Source organism: Marmota monax, unplaced genomic scaffold (assembly GCF_021218885.2).
Source record: "Marmota monax isolate L192 unplaced genomic scaffold, Marmota_monax_Labrador192_F-V1.1 WCK01_AAM20220418_F8-fsc00007, whole genome shotgun sequence".
Lineage (NCBI taxonomy): Eukaryota > Metazoa > Chordata > Mammalia > Rodentia > Sciuridae > Marmota > Marmota monax.
This window is the reverse complement of record NW_026692781.1, coordinates 28,284,364-28,297,610: the sequence shown is the minus strand read 5'-3', so window position 1 is coordinate 28,297,610 and position 13,247 is coordinate 28,284,364. Positions and strand designations below refer to the sequence as shown.

At 34.1% G+C, this 13,247-nt stretch overlaps 2 protein-coding genes across 3 annotated transcripts in view; one reads left to right on the top strand and one right to left on the bottom strand.

The window, feature by feature from the left end:
• Dnah7 (dynein axonemal heavy chain 7) overlaps window positions 1-13,247 on the top strand; it is a 345,957-nt gene that overhangs the window by 28,522 nt on the left and 304,188 nt on the right. For both annotated transcript variants that reach the window (XM_046447272.2, XM_046447271.2), the window contains exons 7-9: window positions 252-432; window positions 5,482-5,557; window positions 8,090-8,215. In XM_046447272.2, coding sequence (XP_046303228.1) covers window positions 252-432; window positions 5,482-5,557; window positions 8,090-8,215 — 383 coding nt within the window. The remainder of the gene's footprint in view (window positions 1-251; window positions 433-5,481; window positions 5,558-8,089; window positions 8,216-13,247) is intronic.
• LOC124094502 (hsc70-interacting protein-like) lies at window positions 1,065-3,986 on the bottom strand. The gene has a single exon (XM_046447276.2). The coding sequence runs from the start codon at window positions 3,914-3,916 to the stop codon at window positions 2,933-2,935; it is 984 nt and encodes a 327-aa protein (XP_046303232.1). The 5' UTR covers window positions 3,917-3,986; the 3' UTR covers window positions 1,065-2,932.

The following is a 13,247-nucleotide window of genomic DNA, read 5'->3' as shown; positions in this document are numbered from 1 at the left end:
TAATATAATGTGATGATTAATAGTATATTTGTGAATTAAAATAAGAGCTTTAATTTTCATGAAATAGCACATGTATTTTGAATTTAAGAGAACTCAAATAATGCTTCCATGAATTACACAAAATACTTCTTTATAATTTATAAAAACTTAGTTCTTCTAAAACTTGAATTTTTCTCAATGGTTTTGCATTTTGACAAACATTGTTCTTTTTTTATAATACCACCTGTGTTTTCCCTCTGTCCTCTTTGTAGAGATATTACTATTATATTCACCATGGAATTGATACGGACCACGTAGCACCAATGGAAGATTCTTGGTTAGAACATGTATTGAATTTAGTCCCACAACATCTGAAAGTTCTCACTGACAGTATAACAGCATTATCCGATGAAATGAGAGAAGATTATCTTCTTAGTGTAAAGAAATCCATAGGTAAATTGGGATTACTCTTTGCTTTCTAATTTGAATATGTATTACATTAAAGATAATTTTTAATTGAAGTTTAACACTTATAATTGAAATTATTTACTATATTAAATATGTTGTTTCCTATATTGTTGTTACATAAAATCTTTGGCAACTTTTATAATGAATTCCAACAAGCAATTTTAAAAATTAGTCTTTCTGTTTGTAGTAATGCATACTCTCAATAAAGGATATCACTGAAGAAAATTATAAAACCTTAATTTCAATCCCTCAAAATATTTATTGAGTATCTAATTTATGCAAGGCATTGGACACCTAAGGAGATAGTCTCTCTCTTCAAAATGGTTCCTTCCTTCAAGGATCTCTTGATATATGTGTAAGAGATAGACATACATATATGAATAATAACCTAAAAATTTAAACATTAATAATGAACATTAATATTAATGATGTCATAAATTTACATGATTACATTATTGCTATGGACCAAAAATTGGAAAGCAAGGGCCCAGAGGCCATGTCTGGCCATTGCCTGTATTTATAAATCAAGTTTTATTAAAACACAGCCACATTCATTTATTTTCTTTTTTTTCCAGTTTGAAACCATATTTTATTGCTAGAAATATCCAATAACTATATATTTTTAAGCAGAAAACTTTCTTTTCCTTCTTACAGCATCATTAGCAGAAAAAAGGAACATTTCTCGTTTTTAGAAATGATACTGGGTCTCTAAGAAAATGAAGACTATCTGTTGTATTTGTGGAACTTAAAGTCTAAAAGCACAGGACACATTTTTAGAAGAGTAATTTACTTTTACCCATTTATATTCGTAATATTTGAGTATAGTTAGGTCATGTATAATTAAGTCAATCAAATCAGGAATCCAAGAAGAAACTGTTCTTCTTGAATTAAGCACAGCACACATGAGATTTTTGAGAACATACATGAACAACAACAACAAAAAAGAACACCGGCAAGCCCAAATCCAAGTATAAATGGTGTTTTTTTCCAAGGGTATTAAAAGCATGCTCTATTAGCATACGGCTTTTTCTCATTTTTGTAACAGATGCAGTTCTGTTTACTCATGTAAAGGGTTAGAACCTGTATAAATATATTAGAAATGTACTACTTTATAAATGTATTCCAAGGAATTTATCATTTCCTTTATCTTTGCAGGGACAAAAGGGAAAAAGAGGTGGGGATATGGTTGCAGTATTTAAGGAAGAGCTGAATACAATAATGAATCTTCATGGTGCCAAGAACTCCATAATGAATAACCAGTCTCTCATCTATTTTATAATTCATGTTAGATCAAGCAGTTAATTCCTTGTATGGTTACCAATAACTCAAACCATATACTTTTCAAAATACAAAGATCAATAGGTACTTCCTAAGTAGAACACCAAACACTAAAAGGAATCCTTCCTTCCAATGTTTTTTGACATCACAAGATTTTGCCAGAGTGGAAGTCTAATAACATTTAAATAAGCAATTTCATGGCTAAGAAAGAACTACAGCTCTTATGGGTATTATTCCACAGCTAGGATATGTATTACATATTAAATTAACCCCAGCATTATATATGCTTTGCACAATTATGGTATGATAGCAGTGATGATACTAGTGAGAAAAGATTATCTTTAGTTCAAGAAGGAGGGAAATACAAGAAGCAGAAAGCAGACATAGTTGGTCATTTTCTGATGAGGAAAGGTAAATTTTAAACATAGAATATAAAAAGAAAACTACTCCCTTATTTCCCCACGGTGGAAATAATATGAAACATTTATTTGATATATTGAACAAAAACAGAGCTAAGTAATCCAACTCCATTGCAGCATAACCAAAAAAAAAAAAAAAAAATCACCTCTTCAACACAGTGTAAGATTTAAATGCAACCTGCATAAGGGCACATGTCATATAAAATAGTAAGACTGCTGCTGCCTTACCAAATACTTCCAGTCCCTACCCAGGTTAGAGTGAAATACTGGTGGTCCCAATAGTTTTATTGAAATTAATCATTTAAAAAATATTTTTAAATGACAAATCGAAATGCCTCAGTCTCAGTAACCATATATTCAACTGAAACTTTTATCTATGTAAATGAGATTTATTTACTTCCCACTAGTAAGTCTTTATTTCACTCATGTTACAGCTATGTATTTTCCATACTTAGTATCTGCCTTGCCCAATATCAAAGAAAAAATCCAAAATGATTAGTAAATAAAAATGTAGGAAATAACACCCCCTTGAGTTTTAAATATTTTTAAGGTTTAAAAAGTGTTTTAAGTTTGTAATTCCTAGTAGGAAAACATTATCTGAATGAACACCCTAATGGCAAACCATTGTAAAATGCTTCAACTGGATTTGCTGCAGAGGGGTAGGGATTATCTTCAAAGCACCCCAGCTCTCCTGATGAGGTCAGAGGTACAGTGGTTTGTATTATTGCGACAGCCATTAAGTGATCTAGGTTGCTTTTCCTTCAGTAAGGGGTTTTGTCAGGTGGGCATTACGCTTGACCTCCAAATTTGGCTGACAATTTACTGATGAGATTCATAACCTTTGGGTTGCTTTGATATTTTGACATATTTGCTGGGTTCTGGGCCACATCCTGGAAGGCCACCATAACTTCTGGATCCTGCATGGCTGCAAGAACCTCCGGATCACTAAGAATTTCATTGAGCCCAAGCATTCCTGCCATTCCAGGCATGCCCCCTCCCATTCCAGGCATTCCTCCAGGAAAGCCACCTGGAAAAGAACCAAACTGAGCTCCTGCTTGTTGTCTGGCTTCTTCCTCCCTCTGGGCTCTCTCATGTTCTTCTCGAGCCTTCTTAACTCTTTCTGTTCTTTCTTTGATCTCTGGCTCTTCACGTTTTCGCTCATCATGGGCTGCTTCTTCCCAGTGGCCCAAAAGTCTGTGGGCGTACCCTCGCCACTTGTAAGGCTGAGCTGAATCAGGATTTATTTCAATGGCTCTGTCACAGTCTCGAATGGCAGCATTTGGCTTCTGTAATTTGATGAAGACACTGGCTCTCTTGGCATACAGAATGGCCAAGCGAGGATTTAGCTTGATAGCATCTGTGAACAAGTCAATGGCTTTCTGTAGTTCACCATCATTCAGGGCTTCAATGGCAGCCCCTTTCTTTTCGTTTGCTTGATCCATCATCTCCTCGGTTATCTCCGCATTTTCATCTCCCATTTCTTGAGGAGCATCAGTGTCTGGTTCAATTACACCTTCATTATCAATTTCTAGATCACTTTCCTCACTTGGTGGCTCATCTCTCTTAATGTTTTCTTCCGACTTCTTGCTATCTGTTTTTTCTTCCTTGGTATTTTCTTCTGATTTAGGTTTATGAGTAGCAGGTGGTACTTTACCCCCCATGCTCTCCACCCACTCTCTCAGGAAGCGCATCTCCTTGGTGTGCAGGACGCTCGGACCCTGCTTACACATTTTCACGAAGGCCCTAAGCTCGCTCACTTTGCGGGGATCCATGGTCGAGGAGAGGCAGGCGGAGGCGGCTGGGCCCGTTCCCAGGCCCGGGCGCTGGCTCAGCGTGACCGCGCAGAAGCCATTTATTTTCACATTGTGTTTGCTTTTGAGCTATGAGAGCAGAGTTGAGTAGTTGAGTAGTTGTAACAGAGACCTTGAGGCCCACAGAGTTGGAAATATTTATAGTCTGGTCCTTTACATAAAAAAGAATCATTGACTCATGGTATACACCAATAGATTAACCCTAAGTCTGAACATCTTAAGAGTCATTTTTGAAGTACACATTTCTGGTCCAACCTGAATTAAAATGCTTGGAGATGGGACCTTGGAATCCATACTTCTAAAAAAGGTTCCCCAGTTGGTTTCAGTAATAAAACTGGTATAACTGATGCTCTGTTCAAAGTTGGAGACATCACAACACTTTGGGGTGACCTGGGAACACTTCCCTGAACACTTCTCAAAAGTGGTCCCAGATCATTCATTGCATTTGATTTTTGTTGAGTATCTTGGTAATATAAAGAGCCAAATAGTATAATGAGGGGTTGAATATCTTGGTAATATAAAGAGCCAAATAGTATAATGAGGGAGATGAACAAATCACTGAACTATAAAGCACAGTAGTAAGTGCAATAAGAATTCAGACAGAGGACGTAAGGGAGAAGATATTACCCCAGCTTGTTAGAAAGGACTCTGGAGGCCCCTGAACTGAATCTTGAAGGATAAGGGGTGTGTTCTCGAGAACATGTTTGTCTTAGGAAATGGTACAAGCTATGGCAGTTTTGGTGACCAAAGTATAGCATGTGTTTTGGGAAGGGGACACTATCTGAAGGTCTTATATTTCTTTTTAAAGCAACTGAAGGTCATGAACAGGCTCTGAAGAATTTTAAGCAAGGTGGTAATGGCATATTTGCATTTTATAAATAGATTCTAGAAAGACAGGCAAGAGAATTGGTATTTGTGATTTAAAGACCACTGAAAACAAAAGCAGAAGTAGCTTATTTGACTGATTTTAAGCTTATTTGACTGATTTTATAATAAGATAGTTTTACGCGCTTATGCTACTTAAAAGACAACAAGTTTGAACTGAACAAAAGAACAAGTTGTGGCTCAGTGGTAGAGTGCTTGCCTAGCATGTGTGAGGCACTGGGTTTGATTCTCAGTACCATGTATAAATAAAATAAACTAAAAAGATAAATTTTAAAAAGTTGATATGTTCCTTTCTACAGTGAAAGAAAACTACTCTGTTTTGATGAGCTTCAATTCAATAAGAATACTTTTGGTGAAAAAGCTATAAAGGACAATGTAATATTAAAAACAATTATCATTTTCAAATGAAAGAACAGGGACACATTGTTAAGAAAGAGAACAGATATTCTCAAAGATGCAAATCTGATTGTAATCATAAGTTATAAAAATTTTCTTCATAAGTACAAAGATTGTTTATTATTAAAAACTTTAATTTAATTGATTAATTTTAATAGAATTAGTTTTATAATTGCTTGTAATTAGTTTTGTAAATGCATAATTAATATAAGGTTATTTATAAAAACTTTACAATTTTCTTTTAGTTGATTTTGTTTTAAAAGACCCTAGAGAAAAAGAAGATGATAAAAAGACAATTGAACTTCCACCCCATCGTGCTGAGTAAGTGGTCGAGTTTCTCTAAGAATATTGATTTTATGTGACTGTTTATGTTTATATAATATATTTACATGCCATGTTTTCTCATACACATGTTTATAATTTATATCTAAACATATGCATTAGATAATTACATATGTGTATGTATATATTTCATATATTCAACTAATTTTTATTATGATCTTTATTGATGTATTTAAACTATAGTATGTTACATTTACAAATTGATGAATAGATGGACAGATGATTAATCACAGGGACAGATGTACACTTAGATGGTGGAGAGAAACTGAAATGTCTTTGTGTCTCCATAGCAAGTAGTGAAAGGCTTCAGATGTGGTGGGGTATCAAAGCTTGATGATAACTTTCATAAAAACACATTTGGGAACCTGTAGAAAATATGCATAAATATGGAAAGCAGTATGGAGATTCCTTGGAAATCTGGGAATGGAACCACCATTTGACCCAGCTATCCCTCTCCTCAGACTATACCCAAAAGACTTAAAAACAGCATATTACTGGGGCACAGCCACATCAATGTTTATAGCAGCACAATTCACAATAGCTAAACTGTGGAGCCAATCTAGATGCTCTTCAGTGGATGAATGGATAAAAAAAAATGTGGCATATATACACAATGGAATATTACTCAGCATTAAAAGAGAATAAAATCATGGCATTTGCAGGTAAATGATGGCATTGGAGAAGATAATGCTAAGTGAAGTTAGCCAATCCCCCCAAAACAAATGCCAAATGTTTTCTCTGATATAAGGAGGCTGACTCATAGTGGGGTAGGGAGGGGGAGCATGGGAGGAATAGATGAAGTCTAGATAGGGCAGGGGAGTGGGAAGGAAAGGGAGGGGGCAAGGATTAGCAAGGATGGTGGAATGTGATGGACATCATTATCCAAAGTACATGTATGAAGACATGAATTGGTGTCAACATACTTTGTATACAACCAGAGATATAAAAAATTGTGCTGTATATGTGTAATAATAATTGTAATGCATTCCACTGTCATTTATTTTTATAAAAAATCAATTAAAAACTCAAAAAATTAAAAAAAGAAAATATACATATATATTATGTCTTAATTTAGTACATGGATTAAATTATAGACCATATAATGGGAAAATTCACTTGCTGTATATTTTCCCTTAAAACTAATTGACATTTAGGAATAAATCTCTTAAATAGTTTGAAGAATGGGACTTATATAATTAAGAAACAATTCAGTTTTACTTTCTTTTTTTTTTAATTAAAAATGTTCCCCCAAAAAAAGAAAGAAAAGAAAAAGGAAAAAAAAGAAGAAAACATCAAGTAGCCACTTATTTTCTGTGGAGAACATCTGTTCTCCTGGGGAAAGACAAGAATTATCCTTCATAATTATATAGGAGGTATTGCAATCACACCTGAAAAGCTAAATTAATCTTACTATGGAGCAAAACAGGACAAACTGTTTAAAATCCGTGAGAATAAAACATTATAGTAAAAAATGGATATTGAAATATACAGAGGCTTGAAAATACTGTAAGATGAAAACACATTTAATATGCCTACCTATTGAACATCATAGCTTACCAACATAGTCTGCTGTGTTCCACAGTTTACCTTCCTCATTGCATGGCTAGCTGTAAGCTGCAGTGCCCTGCTACTGCCCAATATCATGAGAACTATTATCACTGCCGGCATATTGCCAATCCTGGAAAAATTCAAAATTCAAAGTCCATTTTCTACCGAATGTGTGTTGCTTTTGCACCATCATAAAGCTGAAAAATCCTAAGTCCAACTGTTGTAAGTTGGGAACCATCTGTATTCTGAAAGATAAAGATGGCATATATTTAATATTTAAAGGATGATTATTTAAATCATTGAAGTTACAGAACAAATGGGTCTTCAGTTAAGAATGCTAAAGGATATCTGTGATTTGAAAATGTTCTTTACACATTAACAGATGATAATGTTCAAGGGAATTTCCACAGGCAAGTTGGACTGTGTCCTTAAAATATTTTAAAAATAAAGGCAAAATCTAAATGTTGTATACCCTAAAATTAACAGAGTTTTTTCACATATGAAAGATATCTGGCTACAAAGATATCATTGTAAGTTATTTTGTAGACTCAATCAGATCAAGTATTTACAGACAAAAATTAATTTATGTGCTAAAGATTAAAATTTAGTTGGATAATCATTATTATAATGAAATTATACTAAGCCATATAGAGTATATCCTGTATATATTTTTAAAAATAGTTGAATATTGTATTATTTATTAGGTGACATTTTTATTAAAAGCAAATAATTATTGCTAAAAATTTGCATTTATTGTAAACATACTTCTTTTCTTTCTTTCTTCCTTTCTTCCTTTCTTTTTCTTTTCTTTTCTTTCTTCCTTTTCTTTTTTGCTGTGTTGGGGATTGAACTCAGGGTCTTATGAATATTAGGCAATCACTCTATCACTGAGCTATACTCTAGCCCAATACTTTCTCTTGATTATTAAAAATAAGTAATTAAATATTTTCTCTTTGTTTTCAGGATGGAAATTCTGCCAAAACCTTGGAGAACATCTTTTTTAGCTGCAAGTAGTTATATTAGGGATCACTTGAATGCAATGAATCCCACGATGCTGGCTGTGCTAGATTTGTGGCACAGTACTTTTAAGTGAGTATTTATTTCTGGATTTATTGAGGTTTTTAAAAGAGAGATAAAAGTTATTTGTATCACATCTTTTTAAAAATATTTATTTTTTAGTTGCAGTTAGACACAATACCTTTATTTTATTTATTTTTTATGTGGTGCTAAGGATCGAACCCAGGGCCTCCCATGTTCTAGGCTAGTGCTCTACTACTGAGCCACAACCCCAACCCTGTATCACATCTTAATTATTTCTATTATTAGTTTAACTGCAAATTAAAACATGAATTAAAAATACAAGGTAAATATTCAAAGTATTCAAACCTGGTTTTAAGTACACAATATAGATATACATAGAGTGAGTATTGCCTTTTATTTCTAACCCAGTTCTGCCCTTCTTCCTCAGTTGAATACCGCAAGTACTTTAAGGATAATTACAGATAAGAGGCTGAATTGTCATACTTTGTTTAAATTACACAGAACTTTAATCTTTACATCCTTTAACGCATGTGGTAACCTGGTGACTATTGCCCAAGTGAGTGATGTGAGGTAAAGTCCAGGATGACTGCTGGGAATCATGGCCTGTCTCCCAGCTCTTGTTTTGGCTGTGTGACGCAAAGTGTTTGGCAGCTGAATGTGAAGCTTGGTTGGTAGTTGCTGGTGGAGAAAAAGAACTTGGCCTCTTAGGGTAAAGAGAAGGGTTCGACATGCTATGCTGGACCTTTAGCTTCACTGTCCCTTGCATTTCAGTCCCCTTCCAAGGACCTGGGAAGCATTCTGGTAATATACTCACATGCATGTATATTTTTAAAATTTGCAAAAACAAATGTAGATTTATATTATTTTTCTTAAAAAGGACATCTCTTCAGGTTTTCCAAAACCTGTATCTGCCCCTACCCTTATGATAGATGAGATGGCACCCTAGTGTCCAAAGCTGGAGTACAAGGGTGGTCTGGCAAGCCTATCCTCACCACCCCAACCACAGGCCCTGCTTGCTTACATGTAACCTGCTCTCCAGAGTTTTCAGGGTTTTATTGCATAGGGGCACAATAAATGAGTATGTTATTCTGCCTCCTATAGAACAGCCAAGGGAAATACACTTCCTTTAGAACTACGCTAAGTATATGTGTGTTAACAGAAGCACAGGCGGTGTCCCTGGCCTTGGAAACCCTCTGTACATACCCTCTGGGGCCTGGCCAACTAACTTCTCTGAACTTCTAATATCAGATTCTAAGGGCACATGAAGCACCTAACCCCCATTCCAGCTTGCCCAGCTATGTCTCTATCAGCACAGACTGGTTCTCCCTAGGCTTCAATTTTTCCACATATAAAATGATTGCTTGTTGAGTTCATGGTGTCTAAGGCCCCTTTCTTTTCTTACTCCATCTCTCTTTTCCTTTCTTCCTTTAACAAATTTTAAATTTAATTTCTTTTTTTCATATTTTAAAGTGGTTTGTTATAGTTGTATATAATAGTGGGATTCATTGTTAAATATTCATACATGCACACAATATAGCAATATGATTTGGCCAATATTATTCCCCAGTATTACTCCTCTCCCTTTTCCTCCTCCCTCCCCCGGGTTCCTTTTCTACTCTATTGATATCCTTTCAATTTTCATGTTTCCCTCCCCACCTTTCTTTTCCTTTTTTTCTTTAGCTCCTACATCTAAAGGAAAACACACAACCTTGACTTTGAATTTGGCTTATTTCACTTATATAATGTTCTCAAGTTCCATTCATATTCCTCCAAATTATATAACTTCATTCTTCTTTATGGCTGAATAAAACTCCATTGTGTATATATGCCACATTTTCTTTATCCATTCACTTATTGGTGGGCACCCAGGCTAGTTCCATAGTTTTGCTATTGTGAATTGTGCTGTTAAAACATGGATATGTATGTGTCACTATAGTATGCTGATTTTAATTCTTTAGGATAAATACCGAGGAATGGTATAGCTGGGTCATATGGTAGTTTCATTCCTAGTCTTTTGAGGAAGCTCCATACGGATTTCCATAGTGGTTGTACTAATTTACAGTCTCTCCAATAGTGTAAAAGTGTTAATTTTTCTCCATATCTTCTCTAGTATTTATTGTTTGTACTTTTGATGGATGCCATTTTAACTGGAGTGAGATGAAATCTCAGTATAGTTTTGATTTGCATTTCTCTAATTGCTAATGATGAACATTTTTTTCATATATTTGTTGGCCAATTGTATTTTTTCTTTTGAGAAGTATCTGTTTAGTTCATTTGCCCATTTATTAATTGGATTATTTTTGTGTTAGTGTTTTGTGTTCTTTATATATTCAGGATTTTAATTTTCTTTCAGAAGAGCAGTTAGCAAAGATTTCCTCCCATTCTGTAGGTTGTCTCATCACAATCTTAATTGTTTCCTTTGTGTGCAAAAACTTTTTAATTTGATGTCATCCCATTTATTAACTCTTGGCATTATTTCTTGAGCTTTAGGGGTCCTATAAAGAAAGTCATTGCCTGCACATATGCGTTTTTTTTCTAGGAGTTTTATAGTTTCTGACCTAATTCTTAAGTCTTTATCCATTGTGAGTTGACTTTCAGCATTGCTTTTTTGGCTTAGAATTGTTTTGGCTATTATGGGTCTTTTGTTTTTCCACAGGCGTTTTAGGACTTTTTCTGGTTCTGGGAAGAATATCATTGGTATTTTGATGGAGATTGCTTTGAATCTGTATATTGCTTTTGGTAGTATAGCCATTTTAACAATATTATTCTCCCTATGCATAAATGTGGAAAGTCTTAAAATCTTCTTGTGTTTTCTTCAATTCTTCTTTTTTATTTGTAGAGGTCTTTCATCTCTCTGGATAGATTTATTCCTAGAGTTGTTGTTTTTTGGCTATTGTGAATGGAATTGTTTTCATAATTTCTTTCTCACTAGATTCATTATTGGTTTATAAGAAAGGTATTGATTTTTGTATGCTGATTTTATAACCTGCATCTTTGCTGGATTTGTTTATTTGCTCTAGTAGCCTTCTGGTAGAGATTTTTGTATCTTCTAAGTATAGGATCATGTTATCTGCAAACAGTGATAATGTGACTTCATCCATTTTTTTTTGGTTTTATTCCTGTTATTGCCTTTTCTTCCCTCATTTCTCTGACTAGAATCTCTAGTACTATATTGAATAGGACTGGTGAGAGTAGACATCTGTATCTTGTTTCAGATTCTATATTTGTGGCGAATTACATTTATTAATTTGTATATGTTAAACTATTCTTACATCCCCGAGATAAAAACAAACTTGGTCATTGTTATGGTGTAGATATTAGGTGTCCCCCCAAAAGCTCATGTGTGAGACAAGGCAAGAAAGTTTAGAAGTGAAATGAATGGGTTAAGAGAGTCTTAACTTAATCAATATAAAAATCTCCTGATAGGGATTAACTGGGTGGTAACTGTAGGCAGATAGGGTGTTGCTAAAGGAGGTGGGTTCCTGGGAGCATGCCTTTGGAGTAAAATTTTGTCCTTGATGAGTGTAGTGAAACTTTCTGTCTGCTTCCTGGTGTGATGTCCGAGCCACTTTCCTCCACCACACTCTTCCTGTATGATGCCAGGAGCAGTGGAGTCAGCCATCTATAGACGAAGACCCCTGAAACCATAATCCCCAAAATAAACTTTTTTCTTTCTCTCATTGTTCTTGTCAGGTCTTTGGGTGTGAGCAGTAAAAAAGCTGAGTAAAACTCTCATGACATACAATCTTCTTAATACCTTGTTGAATAACAAGGGTTTGCATCTAGTTTCATCAGTGATATTAGTCTATAGTTATCTTTCCTTGAATGTTTTCTTATCTGGTTTTGGTATGACGGTAATACTGGCTTCATAGAATGAATTTACAAGTGTTCCATCCCTTTCTATTTTATGAAAGAATTTGAGGAACATTGGCAGTACATCTTCTTTAAAGGCCTGGTAAAATTCAGCTGAGAATCCATCTGGGCCTAGGCTTTTTGTTATTGTTGAAGGTTTTTTTTATTGTTTTATCTCATTGCTAGTTATTTGTTTGTTTTTTATGTCCTCTTTTTTAGCAGATCATATTTTTTCTAAGTTTTCCAATTTATCGGAATATAAGTTTTCAAAATAGTTCCTAATGATCCTCTGGATTTCTATACTGTCTGTGGTGATTTCTCCTTTTTTTATGATTAATTTTAATCTTCTTTTTCTTTTGGTTAGTTTGGCTAAGGTCTTATCAATCTTGTTTTTCTTTTCAAAGAAACAACTCTTTGTTTCATTGATCCATTGTATTGGGTTTTATTTGTTCTCAATTTCATTGATTTTGGCTTTTATCTCAATTATTTTATTCCTTTTACTGATTTTAGAATTGGTTTATTCTTGTTTATCAAGAATAAATTGGTTTATTTTTGTTTATCAACCAATAAACTTGCCTTTTGATGTAGCATTATATATTTTTATTTGGGATCTTTCTGATTTTCCCATGTAGACACTCATAGCTAAAAAAAGGTCTTTTAGAAAGACCTTTATAGTGTCCCCTGATTTCTTTGATCACTCATTCATCATTCAAAAGTGTATTCAATCTATAATCTACATGTTTATGTAGTTATGTAGTTTTTGTAGGGTTTTTAGGTGTTGATTTCTACTTTAATTCCATTATGAGCAGATAAGATGAAGGAATTACATCAGTTTTGTTTTTGCTAAAAGTTTCATTGTGACCTAAAATATGGTCTAGTTTGGAGAAAGTTTTCATGAGCAACTAAGAAGAAAGTGTTATTATTGGATGAAATATTCCATAGATGTCATTTAAGTTCATTTGATTTATAATTTTTTTAGGTCTAAAGAGTTTTACTAAGTTTATATCTGGCTAACCTCTTTATTGGTGAGAGATGTGTGATGAAATCAGCCAGCATTATTGTACTGGGGTTTATCTGAATGTTTAATTTGAGTAGTGTCTATTTCATATAATGAGGTGCACCAATGTTTGGGGCATAAATATTTACTATTGTTATATTGTCTTGTTGAATTATTCCCTCTACCAGTATGAAGTGACCTTCTTTGTCTCTTCTGAATAATTTTGACTTG

Bases quoted from the DNA above. Each gene is read 5' to 3' on its own strand.
- LOC124094502 (XM_046447276.2), bottom strand. From the start codon at position 3,916: ATGGATCCCCGCAAAGTGAGCGAGCTTAGGGCCTTCGTGAAAATGTGT.